This window comes from Macaca fascicularis, chromosome 6 (assembly GCF_037993035.2).
Source record: "Macaca fascicularis isolate 582-1 chromosome 6, T2T-MFA8v1.1".
Taxonomy (NCBI): Eukaryota; Metazoa; Chordata; class Mammalia; order Primates; family Cercopithecidae; genus Macaca; species Macaca fascicularis.
The window spans coordinates 14,649,686-14,673,128 of NC_088380.1; the positions used below are offsets into that span (position 1 = coordinate 14,649,686).

General features: G+C 43.0%; 1 protein-coding gene across 1 annotated transcript in view; it reads right to left on the reverse strand.

The window, feature by feature from the left end:
• Window positions 1-22,934, reverse strand: part of DNAH5 (dynein axonemal heavy chain 5) — a 321,438-nt gene extending 298,504 nt beyond the window's left edge. The window contains exon 1 of the mRNA XM_045393550.3: window positions 22,749-22,934. Coding sequence (XP_045249485.2) covers window positions 22,749-22,760 — 12 coding nt within the window. The 5' untranslated portion in view covers window positions 22,761-22,934. The remainder of the gene's footprint in view (window positions 1-22,748) is intronic.
• Window positions 22,935-23,443: the final 509 nt, after the last annotated feature.

Here is a 23,443-nt window from a genome sequence, read left to right on the forward strand (position 1 = left end):
TTTTTTTTTTTTTTTTTGAGACAGAGTCTTACTCTGTCATCTGGGCTGGAGTACAGTGGTGCGATCTCGGCTCACTGCAACCTCTGCCTCCCGGGTTCAAGTGATTCTCCTGCCTCAGCCTCCCAAGTAGCTGGGATTACAGGCGCCTGCCACTACACCCAGCTAATTTTTTGTATTTTTAGTAGAGATGGTGTTTCGCCATGTTGGCCAGGCTGGTCTTGAATTCCTGACCTTGTGATTCGCCCACCTCAGCCTCCTAAAGTGCTGGGATTACAGGCATGAACCACCGCGCCTGGCCCAAAAAAATCTTTTAGAACAGCATTTCTGAAATGCAGCCCGGGTAGAGATGGAGGGTGTGTGGTAAGCAGGGTCACTGGAGGCCCAAGAAAAGCAGAAAGAGCCGGGTAGTAGGGAACGGGTTGCTTGCAGAATGGGAAGTGAAGTGTAGGCGTACTGTGATAACAGCAGTGGGTGGTACTATTTCTTTCTAATGATTCATGTGAGGAAATATTTTACAAGAAAAAGTGCAGCTTCACAATAAGAAATCCATAAAATCATTTACTGGAGTGCTATACAATGAAATTCTATGCAGCCATCAAAAATGGTTTTGAAGAAGCATTTTAATTAAGTCAAAAGACATTTATGATATGTTGTAAAATGAAAAAAAAAATCAAGTTCCAAAAAAGTATGATCCAATTTTGTAAAAACTAAATTTTTGTAATAAATAATTTATGTGTGCATATATGTAGAGGGAGACTATTAATGGTGATGAATACTTCTGAGACTCAGAGGTAGGTTTACAGATGTTTTTAATGTTCTTTTTCCTTGGTTTACTTGTCTTTTTTATTTTCAATCACTAGCATTACTCTATACCAGGCACTTCACAAATACTGACTCAATGTTCACAACAGGCCTGCAAAGTAGGTACTATTACCACCCCCGTTTTTATCGATTAAAACATTGAAGCACAGAGAGGTTAAGTGACCTACTCAAGGTCACACAGCTAATGAGTGGTGGAGCCAATTCAGACCCAGGAAGTCCGGCTCCAGCTTCTGTGCACTTAACTAATAAAACATGAGAAAAAGTAAATTAAAAGCATAAAGAAACAGCAAGGAAGGAAGGATGAAAGGAAAGAAGACAGGGGGCAGGAATAGGGGTAGGGAAGAGACTCAAGAGAATAATACACAGCTGTTCTAAAAACTTTAAAAAATTGGGGCCGGGCAGCCAGGCGCGGTGGCTCATGTCTGTAATCCCAGCACTTTGGGAGGTCGAGGCTGGTGGATCACGAGGTCAGGAGATCGAGACCATCCTGGCTAACAAGGTGAAACACCATCTCTAATAAAAATACAAAAAAAAAATTAGCCGGGCGTCGGAGTGGGCGCCTGTAGTCCCAGCTACTCAGGAGGCTGAGGCAGGAGAAGGGCATGAACCCGGGAGGTGGAGCTTGCAGTGAGCCCAGATTGCGCCACTGCACTCCAACCTGGGCGACACAGCGAAATTCCACCTCAAAAAAAAAAAAATAGGGGCCAGGCGGGGTGGCTCACCCCTATAATCCCAACACTTCGGGAGGCCAAGGAGGGCAGATTGCTTGAGGTCAAGAGTTTTAGACCAGCCTGGCCAACATGGTGAAACCCTGTCTCTACTAAAAATACAAAATTAGCTGGGCATGGTGCCACGTGCCTGTAATCCCAGCTACTCGGGAGGCTGAGACAGGAGAATCACTTGAACCTGGGAGGCAGAGGTTGCAGTGAGCCAAGATTGCACCACTGCACTCCAGCCTGGGCAAAAAGAGTGAAACTCTGTCTCAAAAAAAAAAAAAAAAAAGGAAAAGAAAAAATGTAACCAGAAAAAAAGATAACATTGAAATATTTAACCCTAAATAAATTCACTGCACAGAGCCAGAAACATGCAAGCAACACCTTTTAAATAAGAGGCAGTTTGGGGTTTTTTTCTAAAATCCCTCCTGCGGGCTGCTTCCCCTCTCAGGGCACAGGAGGTGTCGGGGGCTGGACTGACTCCTTGCCAGTTGCAAGTCTTGACTTTGCCTCTCTAGCGCATGCCCCAACCTGACCGGCATGAAAGCTCTAATTTTTCTTTTTAACTAGGTAAAAGAAAACCACATTGTAAAAAGAGGGAAAGGGGAAATGCCTCAGCTGAGAGTATAGCAAACCTTAAATGTTAGTCTGCACTATTTAAAAAATTTCTCTCCTTCAAGACCAGAGAACTGAAAGGAAACAAATTAAGTCCATTGAGGTCTAAGGCAAAAAAAGAAAACAGTTCGGGTGGACTAAGACGGCTGCCCTGCTTAGTACTGGGTTGAGAAAGAAGACACGGGCTGAATCATTCCCGTCTGCTGGTCAGACAGACCCAGACCTAAGGAGCCAAGGATAGGGATTAGGGGAAAGAAAGGAAGGAAAAGTGGGAGGAGGAGGAGGCACAGGGGAGAAGGGAGGAGGAAAAGGAGAAAGAGGAGGAGGAGGAGGAGGAAGGGGAGAGGGAGATTGTATACAAGGATGAAGAAGGAGTCAGGAGGAAAGAAGAGTAATGGAGAAAGGAGGGAGGAGGTGAAGACAGAACACAGGTGTGAGGGGGAGACTTTCATTTTTCTAGGACTGAGGTTTACATGTTGAGAAAGGGAATACAAACATATCTTGAAAACCCATGTAGCCTAAAAACGAGAAGAGAACTATTTCTTTTTCTCTGTCCCTCAACACAGACTTCAGGCAAAAATCTCCATCTGCGAAAGAGATAAATGTGTCTACTCCTGAAAAACAGGGTCAGGATTATATTCTGTGAGGAAGTTTGAGTGTCATCTCTAACAAGCATGAAGCAAATCCTCCAGTACACGAAACAGAATGAACAAACTTTTAAAATGTAATCTTCAGATAAATAAAGCTGGTACTAGACAAGAGATGAAGACAAAAACCCAAAGAGCTGCAAAGTAGCTTTGCAAACTCACAGGGAATGAATCAAGGTTCATTTTGCCCATAGGACTTACAGTTTCCATTGAACAAGTATATTTTAAATAGTCAAGGATTAGATTGTCTTAAAATAATATTATTCATATCACTGCAAATGCCAAGTCTTGTTCTTCAAAATCTCACTCTTCTGCCTCAATTGACTGATTCTTCCATCTCCTCCACAAGCATCCTCATCCCACCAAGGCCTCAAACCCCAACAGAAAAACCCACCGTCGCCCCAGATCACCCACAAAATCCCATAAATCACAGTTAAGAAATTCAGAAACAGATAGACTTAATAAGAAGAATGAAGGAAAGCCCAGGATCTCTCTTTTCAGAATTTCTGTGTCACTTTCTTGTAAAGGTCATTTGTACCTAATTTTGCTTTGACCAAAATGGATAAAAATTTTAACCTGATTTCTTTGCACTTCCTAATTTACCAGTGATGTGCTGGGCCCTGTTTTATTTCATTTTGGTGCCAGTGGCCTAAAAACCTGACTTTAAAAGTCTAGTTTTCAGAAACTCCACTGCAAAAATACATTTTCATATCCAGGGGATTCCCTTGTAATGGAATTGTACTTACATAACATATTTAATGAACAACTACCGAGTGATTGGTATTCCACTCTCCTCTAATGTCATTATTTCCCAATACTAAAAGGAGATCAAAAAGGTAAAAATTCATTACTGGCCATTTTTAAATCTTTATAATAAGATTTAAGTTATTAATTCACTGCGTGTATATTTCCATACAGTTACCAAGACATAATTAAAAATCCCAAGGTGAAGCTTAATCAGCCTCTCCCCTCTTAAACCAATCATCACTACAGAGACTGCTAGGCAGTGACCCAGTTACTTCTTCAGATGCCTTAATTAGTCCCAGAAACACCAAAGCTCCTTTTTGAGAAGTGGAAATCTATTTCTGTTATTCATTAACACCCTTAAAGCATATTCTGCAGCTATTAAACATAAGCCAATGAAAGGGCAATGGGAAGTCACAGACACAGGGCATGATTAACATCCTCAATGAAGAGGCAATGGGCATCCACTTTCTTCCTTAGCGATGCCCGTCCACACGTGCTTAGCTTTCCAATGGAGAATGCAGAATTCTAACATAGTAAAATTAGGATCCAAAGTCATTATGAAGTTAATGAACAAATGTAATCATGATGCAGATGCTCAACACATTCAGAAAGGAGTTAAATACTCTGTGTTTTTATTACTGTCTCTAAATTTTCTCTTTAAGCAGGTGGAACATATTTTAAAGATAAATGAAGTGGCTTGGAGGGATTCTCATTTTTAAGGTTCTAGGTCTATGCAAGCCTGGGAAAAGGGGACTGAATACCCAAAGGTTCTGAGATTTACCAGCTTAAAAAAAATCATATATTCTACCCCACCATACTATCAATTACAAATATAATGAAATATAGATTACATAGAATTTAGAGTCATGAAAAGCTCATATAGTTAATATGTAAGTGAAACTGCCCTATATGCTCAGCATTGAGTTAGACATAATCATAGGTGTTTCCTTAAGAGCTTAAGGGCATAAATAAAGTGAATCCTATATCCCATCTTCCAAAAAAGCTTCACATGCATGAGAACAACTATAAAAAGAGACTGGCTTCGTGGGTGGTTGTGGAATCAGCTTGCCTACTGTACAGTCATGGCCCATGCAATGATAAACCCAGAAATCGGTTGTAATGTGCTGGCTTCTTGAGATTAATCTGACCCAAACACACATTCCACACCCTCCCCAAGACTTCAGCAAATCCCAGGGGGCTAAGGGTGCAAGATCACCTCCAGCTGTGACCTTCCTCTGGGGGAACCAGGTGTATAATGCAGTCCATTACTCAAATTCCATGAAGTGACAAAGTGGCTTGTGATGACAGCAGACCTCCTCAGAGGTCGGAAGGAGGAAGGCAATTTCCCGGTGAGCCTCAGGCATGCCTGCTGTCAGGCTGTCCTCTGCTCACCTCTGACCCGGAGGATCTTCCCATGACTCCTGCCCCGCACGCATCCCAGCTTCCGCCTGCAGGCTTCCCACTGCGCATCCTCCCGCACGCCTCCATCTCTCCGCTTTTCAGTCACCCACCGGCCGGCCCTAAGATGGCGGTACTGCTATAAATCATTTCCCATGCTAACTCTGCCTCTGCCCCCAGGTCTTATCTCCTCTCTCTCATGACGTAACCAGAGATCCCCCAGTCCCCAACAAGCAAAGACAATTTCCTCCCCAAAAAGGAATTTTGCCACTGAGATCATGAATTATTTACACCGACCTAGAAGAGTACGATCATCATTCTGTAAAGGCCAACAGTAGATATATTCAAGAAATGTAGACCTTAGAAATTACTACTATAAGCAATTTAAAGTCTTACCATGCAAAATAACCTGTCCATGAAGAACAAAGATAAAAGAGTAGAATCCTATTGTAAAATGACTTATTACGCATTTCTGATATGAAAAGATACCTAAACCCTGACACAACGACTTACACTCAAAACCTGACATGACACAGAAAATAAGGTTATCTTATTCTTCAGTAGTATTGCTATAAAGGAGTCATACCACAGGTCGACTAGTCTCTTCTGCTCATAAGCTTAAATGTAAGGAGAACCCACAAATTGGCTGGAGATGAATGACTTCAATTTGAGAACTCTTCACCCACCTCTTCCCTTGGTTCTCAGCACAGATGCTCAGATTGCTGCTCACCTAATTTGTCTACTGCCATTACCGCATTTGCCTATAAAATTTCTTCTGCCTGCGTGGCTAGCTGTTCGCCTGCTTAGGTTCACTGAGAACAGCTGCTTGCGTTCATTACCACAATCCGTCTCCAGCAGGATCCATCCATCACACATGAGTTTCAGCAAACAAGAATCCACACAAGCCAGAAGACCCGTTCCAGGAGCTCAGAGTGGCAAGCTTGTCACAGACAGGACCCGGAGTGGCTGATAGAGGCCAGTTTGAGACTACACCCCACATTGACCCTTCCCATGCATTTCATCCCATAATAACCACATGCGTTTTGGGGCTGAGTTGGTTTTCACTTCTCATTTCATTTGTGTAGGTTTTTCAGCAGTGCTTGGCAAGCTTGTCTTCCCAATGAGGAGGCTGAGAACTAGTGCCCTATTTTCAGTGTCTTAAGTCTCCCACATTGCCACACACAGTGCACCACATATACAGCAGTGGCCAGTTACAGACAACGCCCTGATGTCCAACCCCCCAAAGTCAGCCCTCAGGATAACTATGACGAAACCAAAGTTAATCTTTAGCTCTTTTCTTCCATCCTTGTATCCTCTTTCTCCCTCCTGTTTCCCTCCTTCCATTGCATGAGCTTCCATGTCACCAGAGTAGCAACTGACTTAGGACTACATGGCCTGAATCTCGATTGAGTGGGGCCTGAGACTTATGCAAACTGAGGGGTCCATATTAAGAAAGAGAATAGAAAATTATGAACACAAAACCAAGTATTAAAGTGAATATGTATTTAGAAAGAAAAAACAAAATACAACAAATTACAAATTTTTTTAAACGACAACACAAAATCCAGGTTTAAAAAAAGCAGCAAAATGTTTTAGTTAACTTCCTGAAGGACTTCCATATCAAATATACAGATGGTATGGACAGATAATACATATAGATGATATAGATATATAGGTATGATTTGGGCCACAAACTTTTTGGCCCTCTCTTTATTCAACAACTTGGTAATATTTTCCAGAGCGAATACAAAAATAATTTAGTCCTTCCTTCAGCAGAGTTGACTGGAACTTGACTTTCATAATGGAGAGATGGAATTCAAAAAACACACAACTTCACAGAGAGGTGCATGGCTATCTGCAGTACAGTTTACAGATTAGTACCCTACAAACACAGGAATTCTGATAAAGCCTATTATACACAATTCCTACCATAAAGGAAGAAATGTATGGTGTGTTTACAGCTGTATCATCGCATTATCAGAAATAACCTTGAAGGAAGAAAATTTCTGTTTTTGGTTGACAAGACTCCAATTTGCCACTTTGGGTACATCTGATGATTAAAGGTGTCTCTCATACACTGGCTTTCTGGCTTTCTGGCTCGTGCATTTCACAAGTAGTCTCTCCTCCACGGAGCACACGCTTCCATGCCCCACCTCCTAATACTATTGCACTGGGCATTACATTTCAACAAGAATTTTGGAGGGACACAACATTTAAACCACAGCATTTTCCCCCCGGCCCTCCAGAATTCATGTCTTTCCCACATACAGAATACATTCGTTCCATCCCAATAGTCCCAAAAGAACTCTGAACTGGTTCCAACTTCCACTTTAAAGTCTAAGTCCAAAGTCTCATATCAATAGCATCTAAATCAGAAGTGGGTGATATTCAAAGTATGATTCATGTGAACCTATGAAATCAAAGAAGTTATGTGCTTCCAAAATACAACTTTGGACAGACATAGGATAGACATCCCCCCTCCAAAAAGGAGTAATAGGAAAGAAGAAAGAAGTGACAGGATGTGACCAAGTCCAAAGTTCAACAGGGCAAACAACATTAAACCTTAAGGCTGACTCCATCTCCCACCTTCTGGTCACTCTGGGGCAGAGGTTGGACCCCCAAGGTTCTGGACAGCCTGGCCCCATGGCTTTGCTGGGCACAGCCCACAGGGCAGCTCTCACGGTTGGAGTCTTGTGCCTGCAGCTTTCTTAGGCTGGTGTTGCACACTGATGGCTCTATAATTCTGGGATCTCAGGGGCAGCCCCAATCCCACAGCTTCAAGAGGCATCGCCCTAATGTAGGCTTCCTGTGGTGGTCCCAACCCCACCGTTTTGCCAGGCATTGACCTACTGGGGACTCTCTGTGGTGGTCCCGCCCCTGCAGCAGGTCTCTGCCCAAACTTCAATGCTCTCCAGGGTATCCTTTGAAATCTAGGTGGAGACAGCCATTCCCCCACAGCTCATGCACTCCGTGTGCCTGCAGAGTCAGCATGAGGATACCACCAAGGTTTACCACTTGTTTCTTTTGGAGGGGTGGCCCTAGTGGAGCCACATCCATGGTGTTCTCTCTTGAACATGTTTTCTCACTTTTTATAGGTTAAGAATTTTCCAACCTTTTAGGTTCGGCTTCCCTTTTGATTATAAATTCCATTTTTAATTTATTTCTCTCTTTTCAGAGTCAAGAGAAGCCACACCACATCCTCAACATTTGGATTAGAGGTTTCTTCCATTAAATATTCTGCCTTCCACAAAATACTATGACACAAAAACAATTCAGCCAGGTTCTTCGCCACTTTATAATAAGGATGCCCTTTCCTCCAGTTTCCAGTAACATATTCCTCATTTCCATCTGAGACCTCATCAAATGACCTTTACTGTTCTTATGTTCTACCAACATTCTGCAGTCAAATCTCTACCCCTGAGCTATACTCCCTCTACCAACATTCTGATCACAACCACTTAAGCAATCTCTAAAAAGATACAGGCTTTTTCTACAGCTCTCCTCTTCTACACCCTCACCAGAATCATCTTTTATTTCCATTCATAGCAATGCAGACTTTTTCTAGCCTGCTCCTCCAAACTCTTCCAGCCTCTGCTCATTTCCCTGTTCTAAAGCTGCTTCCACATTTTCAGGTATTTGTTACAGCAGCACCCCACTTCTGGTACCAATTTCTGTCTTTGTTCATTTGGGCTGCAGTAATAAAACACCTTAGATTGGATAATTTATAAATAATAAAAATATATTTCTCACAATTCTTTTTTTTTTTTTTTTGAGACAGAGCCTCACTCTGTCACCCAGGTTGGAGTGCCATGGCATGATCTCGGCTCACTGCAACCTCCACCTCCCAGGTTCAAGCAATTCTCCTGCCTCAGCATCCCATGTAACTGGGACTATAGGTGCATGCCACCATGCCCAGCTAATTTTTGTATTTTTAGTAGAGATGGGGTTTCATCATGTTGGCCAGGCTGGTCTTGAACTCCTGACCTCAGATGAACTGCCTCCCTTGGCCTCCCAAAGGGCTGGGATTACAGGCATAAGCCACCATGCCTGGCCTATTTCTCACAATTCTAGAGGCTGGAAAGTCCAAGATCAAGATGCTGGCAGGTTCAGTGTCTGGCGAGGGCTCACTCTCTATTCCATCCATGGCACTTCGTTGCTGCACCTCACATAGTAGAAGGGCTGATGGGACTAACAGACTTCCTTAAGCCCTTTATAAGGACATTACTCCCATTTATGAGAGCAGAACCCTCGTGAGCTAATAATTTCTTAAAGGCCCCACCTCTTAATACTATTGCAGTGAGGATTAAGTTTTAACATGAATTTGGGAGGGACACAGACATTTAAACCATAGAACTTTACTTTTGCAGATTTTACAAAAACACATGCACATTGAACATATTGCTTGGCCCTTCCCATGTAAGTGAAGGGCCCTGAAAGCCAAGCTTAAATAGCTCCAGTGTAAACCCAACTCTAGGCTACCCATTCTGAGTTGGGAAAGTGAATAACTTTTATTAAGTACCTTATCTCACCTTGTATTTTACATTTATTGACTCATTTTATTCTAAACATTATCTTATGAGGAAAGTAACAGCTCCATTTTATAAATTAAAATGCCTAGCATATTTCTGAGAGGATAACAAAAATTGTCCCAAAAACTCTTGAAATGATTATTTCTAGTAAGGGAGCTAGTGGGCAGGGCTGGGATAAATACATGCTTTTAATTGCACACACATTCATATTGCTTGAGAATTTCTTTTCTTTTTTCCCCATGGCCGTTGATTTCCTTTTTTTTTTTTTCCTTGAGACAGGGTCTCACTCTGTTACCCAGCCTGGAGTGCAGTGGCTCAATCTCAGCTCACTGCAACCTCTGCCTCCCAGGTTCAAGCAATTCTCGAATCCTGCCTCAGCCTCCCGCGTACCTGGGACTACAGGCATGCGCCACCATGCCCAGCTAATTTTTGTACTTTTAGTAGAGACGGGGTTTAGTAATGTTGGCCAGACTGGTCTCAAGCTCCTGACCTCAAGTGATCTGCCCTCCTTGGCCTCCCAATGTGCTGGGATTATAGGCGTGAGCCACGGTGACCAGCCTGCCATTAATTACTTTTAAAATTTTTATTTTACTGTAGTAAGAACATTTAACATGAGATCTACCCTGTCAACAAATGTTCAAGTATACATTATTGCAAACTATAGGTACAACATTGTACAACAGATCTCTAGGGCTTACTCATCCTGTTTAACTGAAACTGCATGCCCATTAATTAACAACTCCCCACTTTCTGCTCCCCCAGCCCCTGGTCACCACCATTCCACTCCTTGCATCTATGAATTTGAGTATTTTAGATACCTCACCTAAGTGGAATTATGCATTATTTGTCTGGGACTGGCTTATTTTACTTAACTTCTTCAAGGTTGTTGCATATTACAGAATTTCCTTCATTTTAAAACTGAATAGTATTCCATTGTATGTACATAGCACATTTTCTTTATCCGTTCATCTGTTGATGGACATTTAGGCTGTTTCCACATCTTAGCTATTGGAAATACTGCTGAAATAAATATGAGAATGCTGCTATCTCTTTGGGATCCTGATTTCAGTTCTTTTGGATAAATATCCAGAAATGAGGGGTGGCTGGATCATCTGGTAGTTGTACTGGTTAATTTTTTCAGAATCTCCATACTGTCTTCGGTAGCAACTGTAGCATTCTGCATTTCTACCAACAGCGTGCAAGGGCTCCGGGATTTCCCCATCTTTCCAGTACTCACCCTCTGTTGTTGCTGTTGTTTCATGATAGCCATTTTGACAGGTGTGTGGTAATACCTCATTGAGGTTTTGACTTTTAGATTGAAACACAATTTATCATGTATTTTAAAGGAAAAAAGAATTCACACTAACGGAGAAATTACTGATAATAGGTTCATGCATCATCATACTGTTATGGGTTGAACTGTGTCCCCTCAAAATATATTTGGAAACCCTAACCACTCCCAAAGTACTTCAAGGTGTGGCCTTCTTTGGAAATAGGGTCTTCGCAGATTTAACCAAGTTAAGATGAGGTCACTAGGGTGGGCTCTATCCAGTCTGACTGGTGTCCTTCTGAAAAGAGGAAAGTTGGACAGAGACAAGCACAGAAGGAAGGCAATGTAAGGACACAGGGAGAAAACAGCCATGTGACTGGAGTGACGCAGCTAGGAGCCAAGGAACACCTGGGGCCGCCAGAAGCTGGGAGCAAGGCCCGGAAAAAGCCTTCGGAGTGAGCACGGCCCTTGCCAACACCTGGATTTCAGGCTCCTAACCTCCAAACTGTGAGAAAGTAAGTTTCTGTTGCTCTGTGGCACCCAGTTTGTGAAAATTTAGTGCTGCGGCCCTAGAAAATGAGTATGTTTCTCTCATGATAGTTATGATGAGCATTTTTTTAATGTTTGTTGGCTGCTTGTATGCCTTCTTTTGAGAAGTGCCTGTTCATGTCCTCTGCCCACATTTTAATGGAGTTACTTGTGAAATACCATCTCATACCCATCAGAATGGCTTTTGTTAAAAAGCCAAAAAAACAGAAAAAAAGAAAAAAAAAAAACGGATGCTGGCAAGGCTGCAGGGAAAAGGGAATGCTTATTAGAATGGGAATGTAAATTAGGCCAGCCACTGTGGAAAGTCTTCTGGAGATTTCTCAAAGAACTAAGAAGTGAGCTACTATTCAACCCAGCAATCCCGTTACTGAGTATATATCCAAAGGAAAATACATCAATCAACCAAAAAGACACATGCGCTGGTATATTCACTGCAGCACGGATTCACAATAGCAAAGACAATGAATCAACCCAGGTGCCCATCAGTGGTGAACTGGATAAAGAAAATATGGTACATACACTCCACGGAATACTACATAGCCATTAAAAAGAAAGAAAGCATGTCCTTTGCAGCAACATGGATACAGCTGGAGGCCATTATCCTAAGCAAACTAACAGAGAAACAGAAAACCAAATATTGCATGTTCTCACTTATAAGTAAGAGTTAAACACTGGGTACGCATGAACGTAAAGATGGGAACAACAGACACGGAGGACTACTCAGGGGGAGACAGAAGGAGAGTACAAGCACTGAAAAACTATTTATTGGGTAATATGCTCAGTACCTGGGTGAAGGATTCATTCATACTCCAAGCCTCAGCATCACACAATATACCTCTGTAATAAACCTGCACCTACCCCCTAATTCTAAAATAAAAGTTGGAAAAAAAGAAAAGTAATGCAATTATCTTCCCTTGAGATACTTAGTTTTTTTGTTTGTTTGTTTGAGACGGAGTCGGAGTCTCGCTCTGTCGCTCAGGCTGGAGTGCAGTGGTGCGATCTGGCTCACTGCCAACTCTTCCTCCCGGGTTCATGCCATACTCCTGCCTCAGCCTCCTGAGTAGCTGGGACTACAGGCGCCCGCCACAACACCCGGCTAATTTTTAGTAGAGACAGGGTTTCACCGTGTTAGCCAGGATGGTCTCGATCTCCTGACCTCGTGATCCGCCCACCTCAGCCTCCCAAAGTGCTGGGATTACAGGCATAAGCCACTGTGCCCGGCCTAGTTTCTCTTTTTTTTTTTTTTTTTTTAAGGATACTTTATAACTGAAAGGGATGACTTTAGTTCGGTAAAATTTGAAGCAAAAGAGAAGCTGAGGCGCCAATCACACCCTATACAGACAGCTAAGCACATTGCCTAAAGCAGATGCTGCCCACCACCTGCCCCATTAGACAGTTCATGCACCATCAAAGCCAGAATCAAGCAACAAGCCCAATGGCGATCCAACTCTCTGCTGGTGTGAATTTTTTTTTTTTAAGACAGAGCCTTGCTCTGTCGCCAGGTTGGAGTGCAGTGGCGCAATCTAGGCTCACTGCAAGCTCCGCCTCCCGGGTTCAAGAGATTTTCCTGCCTCAGCCTTCCGAGTAGCTGGGATTACAGGCGCCCATCACCACGCCCAGCTAATTTTTGTATTTTTAGTAGACATGGGGATCCACCATGTTGTCAGGATGGTCTCAATCTCCTGACCTCGTGATCCGCCCACGTCGGCCTCCCCAAGTGTTGGGATTATAGGCGTGAGCCACCGTGCCAGGCCAGGAATTTTAATATCTTTAGCTATTTGTACAATACTGAAAAAAATCATTTAGAAAAAACAATTCAGATGCATATTTCTAGTGAAGTGCATATGTGTATCTTTTCATGGTTGCACATCTGAAGAGATCATTATGTTTGGGGAGTTTTTTGGCTATCTGATGTTTTTATGTTTTTTTCTAAGGTTAAAATTTAACCCATAAATGTACTTTTAAAGATGACAATATCAAAAAGTTGGAAAAATTTTGAGGCTGAGTTTACATAATTCTAAAACCAGATCAGCTTGACTAAATTTAGTAACTTCAATGAGAAAAAAAAAAATGAAGTTTATTTATTTGGTTTGTCTGGCAAAACAATATGTGCTTAAATAGTATTTTATAAACAATGTCTTATCACCAAGATATTACCATTATAAATATAGATCCATATTATCAAAATACACAGATACACACATACATAGTAGCTGAAAAAATCTACAAGTATTTTTGTTTAGCAGACCAGAGTTCCCACTAATGCCAGAAATTTGCAATGTCTAATAGAAGAATTTGAGTTTACTTTTTTAAAAGGATTTTCCTTACTTTGATTAATTTTAGGATCTACTTCTTGATATAATCTTTCAACTGTACTTATTTTTTATTATTAAATATATATTTGTTCAGAAAAGCCACTTTTGCAGAAATCAAAGAACAACTGTAAGTTGTGCTTATAAGAACAAAATCATTTTAAAGAAAATACAACTATGATAGTAATTGAAAACTGAGCAATAGATGCCTTTTTTGATAAACAAAAGAATGTACAACTTAAAGTTCCGGTTGATACAGCACCTGGAACTTTTGAAGCAAAAAGTTTTTGTTTTTAATGACTAGCATTTTTATAGCATTTCTGACTGTCACCTAATAATAGAAATACATCATTCTTGTCATTTTTCATTTTGTCTTAATAGCAGTAAATTAATCTAACTGATCTATTTCTATAAATTATATTCTTGCTATTAATTATAAATCTGAAGAAGAAAATATCAGAGCTACATATAAAATTCTTAAAAATGTTTTCACTTGATAATAAATATTCCCTTACCAAAAAAGTTTGGGCCTGGGAGAATTTCATTTCTTGTTTTTTGATTGTGAAGAAAATGCATGTGCATTTTTCATCCTGTATTGATTTAAATAATAGAGATTCACTTATAATATGAGCAGTGCTTTGACTTCTTTGGTAGGTAAGACCTAATGGCAAATTAAAAGCCACTTAAGAGATTACCATTAGCCCTGGTCAGAAAGAAGACAAATTAGTCGTTCCTCCCTCTCACCTCTCTCTCATACTCCATTCATGACTTCCGAGGCAGACGGTAGTTCCAAAGATGGCCACCAAAACATCCCATCCAACATGCTCGTCCTTCAGTGTGAGCCTGACCTTCTTCCCAGAGAGAAGTGGGGTCTCCACTTCTCAATGGGGAGTGGAGGAGAGACTGTCACTGCTATGACAAATAGATTACAGCAGAAGTGACTTCCAAGGCTGGAAAGTGATGCAACCAAGCCTTGCTCTCCAGAATACTCTCTCTTTGAAGCGTTCAGCCACCATGAAAGCAGCCCGCTGCCCTGAGGCCGCCCTGCTGGGAGCAGGCCCAAAGTGACCCATGTGAAGACACCACGTGGAGCTGTCTGAGATTACACAAAGAGAGAGAGGTGCTGGATCAGCCCCAGCTATTCCAGCCTCCCAAGCCCCGCAGGAAAGACCCCCACGCCAGAACCACCCAACTCATCCCTTCCCCGGTTTCCTGACCTACAGAGCCCCGCAGGAGAGACCCCCACGCCAGAACCACCCAATTCATCCCTTCCCCGGTTTCCTGACCTACAGAAATCGGAAGAGAGAATACAATGATCATTGCTATGTCAAGCCAATAACTTTAGGAGTAATCTGTGCAGCAATGACATCGAGAACAAGCTCCAACTTTCTGGAACTTCCTCTTTCACTAGAAAAGAAATGCTTCGAATATAGCTGCTTCGTGTCTATTTAACTATCTTTTATTGTGAAACAGGGCCACCAAATCTAGGTCAAGAGTCCTCCTGGCCCAGCTGTTCCTTATCTGAAAGAGAAAAAGAGAGGAGAACCCTGGGAAATGTCAGGCCACGTGGAGAGCAAAGGGAGAGCTCAGTGACAGCCACCTTTCTCTGATGAGCTGCGGGCTAGCTAATTAAAGGCTTTTGCTGCCTAAACCAGAAAGAGGAAAGAAGGTAAAAGGCATGAGTACCAAACAACAGAATTGTTTTGAAATCCAAGCAATGTGGAGTCAGAAAGGCCTAGGAGTTAAAGAACAAGGAGTCCTTTTCTATTCCCTTTTTCCTATTAATAATGCATCTTGCGTTGCAAAAGTTATCAATACCCAATGTCAGCAGCACACTGTGGTGCGAAGGTCTGGGTTTCATCACTGCATTCACAAGCTGTTTGACTTTAGACAAGTCACTTAACTTCTTTGAGCCTCTGCATTTTCATCATTGAAATGAAACAACCACACTTACTCAGTGAGGTGAAAGGAAACTGCACAGGTATGTGGCATGCCTAGCACACGGCAGGCCTTCAGAAATGATGACTACCTTTCCATCTTTCTTTTCCAGTATTGGTTCTGCTGCTTATTAGCTGTGTGACTTTAGGAAACTGACTTAATCTCTCTGAGCTTTGGTTTAAACTGTGAAATGATGGGTTGATCTAAATAGCCTCTCAATCTCCTTTATTACTTTCTTTGTTAGATTTCTGCAATCACCTCCTAACTTGTCTCTCCCTCTCTCGTCCCATCCTGTCCCAAACCATCCTGCACATGCTTCCAGAGTCACCGTGGTACTCAGTAACGCAGCTGAGATTTCAAGGATAAGTCCCAAAACTCAGCACACAAGCCTCTTCATGGCGGGACTTGAAAGTCCCTCTGCAGCCTCAGCCTCAACATCCTTCTATGACTCTCCCCTGCTCCAGCTGCACCAAACCACTCAGTAGCCCACCAGTGGCAAGCCCTCTATTCCTTTGCCAGCCTCTTCCCCTTCGCCACATTGTTACCTTCCATTCCATCATCTAGTCTCAACTCAAGCATCACCTTCCAGAAAGGCCCTCTTCTGACTCTCCCAGGCAGGAGTCTGTTCTCCAGCTTTCTGTGACAAAAACAGTCCAGTGAATGCTTCCAACTAGAACTTAACATAATCATTGAAATGGCCTCTCTGTTTCTTCCAGCTCAGTTCTAACCTCCCTGAGGGCAGGGATTTGTCCATCTTTCATCTCATTATCTTCAACATTACAGGAGCACAATAATAAAGGTTTGTTGGACACAGAATGCTGAGCAAACAACATACTTGAACGCTGTTGTGCCTGTGTCCACAAATTCACACCACTTCAGCTCCTTGAGGGGTTAACAGACTTTGGACATCCTAACTTGCGTCAGCTGATGAGGAAAATCTTCAAAATGCAGCACCTGTGTTCCTTTTAAGTCATCCTTGCACAATCGATAAGTTTTGGTAAAACTTTTTGGAAGACCAAAAATATGGTGTTTTATTTTTCTTCCTTATATGCTGGAGTTTGCATTTTAAATTCACATCCAGAATCAGCTTTGTGTGTTAAAGGACAAAACTCCATGAACAAAAACACACAGGTAATTTTCTAGCATGGAAAAGGCTGAGCATGAGTCTGGAGGGGAAATGGAAAAACAGACAGGGCAGGAGGGGGCGTCCCACACCCAAGAGCTGGACAGGGCTGGCAGGACAAAACCAGCAGGGACAAGGGACTCAGCCTCGTGGGGATCACTCCCAGGGAAGCTTATTCCATTCCTCAAGTCCTGATCCTGCAGCCCCCTATTCCAAACCCACTCCCCTTGCAGCCCCACACCTTTTGTCTTGCTTCTTTCCCCTCCCCACACCTCTCCACACCCAACCCTGGCGTTGTGTTCCCATCACCCACTATTCAAAAAGACGAAGTGGGCAAGAGTCCGGGCCTTCGCTCTGAATGACTTGAGTTTCAGTTCATCCCTGACATATACTTGCTCCATGCCCTTGAGCCAACCTTGAGCTTTAACCTCTGAGCCCCAATTTTCCCGCCTGTAAAATCCAGTTTACATACCAGCACGAGGCTATAATAGGTATTAACTGAGATGATCTGGACAAACTGCTTAGCACAGTAGGGTCGTCAGCCCAGGCCACCATAACAAAATCCCATAGTTTGGTGCTTAAACACCAGAAATTTGCTTTCTCACAGTTCTGGAGGCCACAAGTCCAAGATCCAGGTTTGGTTTCTTCTGACGCCTCTCTCCTTGGCTTGCAGATGGCTACCTTCTCGCTGGGTCCTCACGTGGTCACCCCTCAGTCTCTGTGTGTCTGGGTTCTAATCTCTTCTTACAAGAACACCGATCATATTGGATTAGAGCCCACACATATGACTGCATTTGACCTTAACTACCTCTTTAACGGCCCTATCTCCAAATACGTTCCAAGGTACTGGGGATTTAGGAATTCAATGTACAAACTTGGAAAGGGCATAATTCAGCCCATAACACATAGTAAGCACTTAAGCTGTGGTACTTACCAAAACCTGCCTTGTCAGTTACAATGCTGATGTCCTTTTACTAAACTCTAAGTGCTGTGGGCTCACAGGAGGGCTTGGTCTTTTTTATTCTCTCTTATTGATGATCCCCCAGGCCTTATTTGGTCCTCGGCTCTGGCTGCAGCATCATCTCCTCCTGCCTTCTGCTGCTGTCTCCACTATGGGCTCCACTCCGAGCCTCCAATGGCCTTGGGTCTTCTCAGAGATCATTTCTTCTGGCTGGACGGATCTGTCCCTCCTCTGGCCTCTCCTGGTCTCTTTCTGGCTGTGGACCAGGCCTTCCATGGCTTCTCCATAGCCCCACAAGGCTGTCAGCTCCACCCAGGCGAGACTCTTGTCTGTTTCTTCCCTGACATATCCTCAGCCCCAACACAGTTCCTGGTACTTAGTCGATCTTCCTTTGGGGAACACTGCCAGCGCCAGCAATGATGCCGTTCTCCAAGCTAGGCTTTGCCTGGTTTCTGTGTAATGAACAATCAGATGGACATCTCCGGACACCACTACACCACTGGCTCTTTCATTGTGTAGCCGACAGGCGAAACAGTGCTCAGAAATGATCCACAGAGCTTTCAGCCTTCCAAGAGTATGACTTTTTTTTTTTCCAATGTCCAAGCAGTCCAGAAAAGTCACACCCACTCCCTGGGGTGGATGCAGAGCTGAGGCCACATCCCCACAGCCAAGCCCTGCTGGCCCAATGTGGAAGCTCTTCAAAAAAGAAAGATGTTCTCACATTCTGACTCTTTGTGTTACCTCCTCAGAGGAGAAATGATGACCTATGGGAGTCTGATCATAATTCTGTTATCCCATAATTCTATTACCCCATCTGGGATACGTACAATGGCAGGCTTTCTATTAAATAGATATTAAAATAGCATAAGCTTTGGATAGATTCCTCACAAGAATCTGACAATTATCACATGTGCACTCTCCTTTCTCAATACACTGACTCCATCTCCTGGAGGGCAGGCCGCTGATCTTGCTGTAGGATACCCAAAAACAGTGGGCAGGAGTCACAATTTGTTCATCTCATTTGGTCCTCACAAAAAAGAGGGGAAGCATCATTAATTGTGTAATGAATGTTAGGAGAGCTCCAGGGTCCTAAAGGGGAATTTGAAAAAAAGGTCTGTCAGAGAGCATGCAGTATGTAGGCTAGGTGCAGTGGCTCATGCCTGTAATCCCAGAATTTTGGGAGGCCAAGGTGAGCAGTTCACCTGAGGTCAGAAGTTCGAGACCAGCCTGGCCAACAGGGCAAAAACCTGTCTCTACTAAAAATACAAAAGTTAGCCAGGTGTGGTGGCACATGCCTATAATCCCAAGTACTCGGGAGGCTGAGACAGGAAAATCACTTGAACCCAGGAGTCAGAGGTTGCAGTGAGCCGAGATCGCGCCATTGTACTCCAGCCTGGGTGATAAAGTGAGAATCCATCAAGAAAGAAGAGAAAGAAAGAAAGAAAGAAGAGAAAGAAGGGAAAGAAGGGAAAGAAGGGAAAGAAGGAAGGAAGGAAGGAAGGAAGGAAGGAAGGAAGGAAGGAAGGAAGGAAGGAAGGAAGGAAGGAAGGAAGGGAGGGAGGGAGGGAGGGAGGGAGGGAGGGAGGGAGGGAGGGAGGGAGGGAGGGAGGGAGGAAAAGGCATGCAGTATGTATTTTAGAAGGAAGGAAAGAAGGAAAAAGAGGATGAGGGAGGGAGAGGGAAAGAGGAAGAAATGAGAGAGAGAAAGAAGATGGAAAGGAGAAAGGAGGGAAAGAGGAATAAATGAGGGAGGGAGGAAGGGAGGGAGGGGGAGAGGGAAGAAGAGATGAATGAAGGAAGAAAGAAGGAGGGTGGCCAGGTGCAGTGGCTCAGGCCTGGTTATTCCAGCACTTTGGGAGGCCGAGGCAGGTGGGTCACTTGAGCCCAGGAGTTCGAGACCAGCCTGGGCAACATGGTGAAACCCCACCTCTACTAAAACTACAAAAAATTAGTAGGGCTTGGTGGCAAGCACCTGTAATCCCAGCTACTCAGGAGGCTGTGGTATGAGAATCACAGGAGAATGGAGAATTGCTTGAATCCTTGGAGGCAGAGGTTGCAGATTGCACTACTGAACTCCAGCCTGGGCAACACAGCAAGACTGTGTCTCAAAAAAACAAACAAACAAACAAACAAAAACAAAAACAAAAGAGGGACAGCAAAGGCGGAGAAGGAAGGAAAAATGGAGGAAGAAAAGAAGAAAGGAAAGGTCATATTCCCCAGAGCCTTTCCACAGTACTTTAAACATAGTAGGTACTTAATAAGTATTTACTGAATTCAACTGAACTGCCCAGGTGTCTGTAATACCATTTTCTCAACTCCAGCTTCACTTTCTAAGCATTTTCTCTAGAGAGAGAGAAATAGAAAAAGAAAGCATTCATTCTACCAGTTTTATGCCCTTCACCCCACTCATGGGGCCTGGCCCGTGGCCGGGCCTGCCCCTGCAAGGACAGGACAAACTGATCCATGCCCTGTCTCGAAGCTTGTTTCCTGGCAGTACTGTAACTCAACAGTCTGGGAAATACAAATATCGCTAGCAGGTAACTTACTCTTGAGTTGAAGCCGTTGGTTTTTATTCGTAAACAAAGTAATGAGTGAGCAGTTGCTGACTCTTTTTTTTTTTTTGTCTGTTAAAAGGAAGGCCATAAGAAGTAAAGCCAAATGCAAACAGAACAGAGGTATAAATAAACAGCCGCTCTGGTGAGTGCCAGGAAAGAGCTTAGCGTGACTAAAGGAGAAAATGTAACAGGTAAACTTCCTCCTAGCATTTCTTATGCAGCAGGAACCAATTCCTCGAAATAGCCATACTCACTGTATCCTTTTCCCAATACTGAGACATGCCTCAGCCACACCATTACCAGGCACCTGGGGGAAACACAAGGGACGCTGTCTTCCTGTGAGAATTGAACGTTCTGTGAAAGTCACATTTCAGGGATGCAACAATTTCTACACCACCTATTTGCTTGAGGGTCTATTTACTTCTATCTTTTCTAAATAATATAACCACAAAAATCCACATTTACAGAATGGATAATAAATTATTAGGGCTACCAAAATCCTTTCCAAATCAATATTGGACTAGGGGCACTAACGTGCCAATGACGAGGGTTAAGAAAATCAAGCAGTACAGGAAACAGAGGGCTGGGCCACAGGTTTGTTTCATGGTTGCTGGTCTTCACTTTGATCTGCACCTGCTCATTTACCATCTTCCACCATACTTCCAACTTAAGTAAAATGGGGATTGCTTACTTAGCTGGGGAGAGCAAGAGTTGTAAAACAGTGTTAACAAACATGTGACCTGAGTGAATAGAAAACAGAAAATATTTACCAAAGGATGCTAAGTGTGTCTTAGAAGAAGAATGTTGTGCAAACATTTTTTAGGTCACTATTCTTTATAATTTTTTTTCTAACTATAAATTATGTATTATAAAATCTGTATATTCATTATAGAAATGTTAAAAATAAAGAAAATTAAAATCCTCTTTAATGCCACTAGCCAGAGATAATCAGTATCAATATTTTGGTGTATGTCCTTTTATTCTGTTTTCCATAGATATTTATATACCATTTTTATTTTCATAAAATTGGAACCTATTGCTTCAATAATTTACTTTTTTCACTCATTAATTGTAACCATTTTCCCATGTTATTAAACATTTTCCAGTAACACTTGGAGGGAGGGGAGAGGTCTTTATAAATTTAACAGGTAAAAAGAGGTACATCAAATTTAATTTCTTAGTTTACTATGGGAAGTTAAATAAGAGATATTTGATAGTTTTCAAAGTTCTTTAAGTTCAACTTGAACAGACCAAGAGAAAATTAGAGTAAAAGAGCATAGGGCTGAAACATGAAAGCAAACATAATTAATAAACTATAAGAACCCAGATGAAAGTTAATAGCCATGCTTTATATCCTTCAAGGGGAAAACTTGGTAAATTTATGTAAGATTGCATTATATATGGATTTAAAATTAACACATATAAAAAAGTCATTGGTTTATTGGTATTAGAAATAACAATGTCATCTGTCATTTTAGGGTCACCATTTTCTTTGACAGAAAATGAGAACAGTCACTTGAAATACTAAAAAGAGCTAATGAGTATGTCTTCAAGAAACACAAAATATAGTGAAAATTCCAAGTATTTATGACATAAATTATATGAAAATAAGAATATTAATATATGTCTACCATAAAAGGATACACACAAGAATAAAAGCCAATTTTGAGCAAGGTAAATATTTACAGAGAGCAGGAAAATGCTGAAGTATTATTTGCATAATCTAGATACATTGCTCTTAATTCAATAAGTATAAATTTATATCTTTAAAATCATGACAAAGTGCATATTTTATCTATTAGCATAATAGTTATATGACTATAGTGTACCTGATGAAAAATATACATGAAAGGAATCGTCCTTGAAGATAAATGCAAAAACAAGTACTGTACTTGGATTATTCTTCATTCCACAATATTCACTTGAAAAAAAAAAGAGCCAGACTAATGAAATGAAAGCTGATTTAACTGTACAGCGTGAGTTTCCAGCTGCACCTGCTCCGATGCCCACCGAGGCAAATGTAGGAGACAGAAAGAACCCACCCAGCGGGGCTTTCTCTGCACACCATACCCCTCCCTCTCTCCAGGGGAACTAAACATTCGCTTTTGTCCAAACACAAAGGCTAATGAGAGCTGGTAACAGCCAACAAACGACAGACACAAAAGCGACCTTTGTCACACCTAGATATCTCTGATGCTCGCTATGGGACAATAGGTGGCTCAGGTCCACGTCGCAGACAACCAATGGCCTTTTTAGCATCAAGAGGAAGAGGAGGAAGTCCCTGAACTTAGTGCGTTCTGCATTTTGGGGTGCCCTGGTGGGCGTGATTGACAACTACCACCTGGAGAAAAAAACGTGTAAAACTCCAGAAACAGCAGTCCCAGCCCCAAAAGGTCAAGAAAGTGCTTTCGGCCCCCAAACTCTGAAAACCCCGAACCAGAAGCCGAGCCCCTCCCTGGTCTCTGCAGCCAACCTCGGGAACCAGGGAGCCCCGAGCCGCTCGGCCGCGCATGCGCCGCGGCGGCACTGGCTGGGCGTGGAGGCCGCGTGGCCAGAGCGCGCACAGTACCAGCTTGTCCATGGCGTTGCGCTGCGGCACTCCGCGGAGACTCGTAGCGTGCTGGCCGCGGTCCCCAGGTGCAGGGAGGACCCCGCCGCCGCCACCGTCGCAGCCGCCGCCCCCTGCCCTCGGCTGCTCCCCGGAGTCCGCTCAGTCAGCCCAGTCAGCCGGGCTCGCCGGCTGTTTGCCGCTCCTGCCGTTGCCATGGCGACGGGCAATGCTTCACTTGGGCTGGCCCCCGCCCCTCGCGCGGCGCGGCTGCGCTTCCCGGGCGCCCGCTCTCGAGCCGTTTGCACCATCGCGAGCTCGGAGCCGGCTCCAGTTCAGGGGAAGCCCAGAGCTTCCGGCCTGCAACGGGGCCCCAGATGCCGTTTCTTGACTATTTTCCATGAGGTTTCTCTTAGCTCTCCCCTGATTGTTTAGCATTTGTTTGAATGCGGAATTTTGAGTGTTTCTAGCTTTAGGAGGAAAAAATAATTCAAAATGAAATTTGGAAGATTTCGACATTAATTCGCAGAGTCTTGATTATTAGTCTTAGATTGTAAGTTTTAGATTCTTCTCATTGCTTCCGTGTCTGGTACCTTAACAGCTGTTTCTCCAGCTAAGACCTCAACAGAAACTTTTAACTTTGAGTTTTAATCTATAGATGATAAAGGTAACTTTCTAAATACTGTACACCGATCAGAATAATACTTCATTGGCAT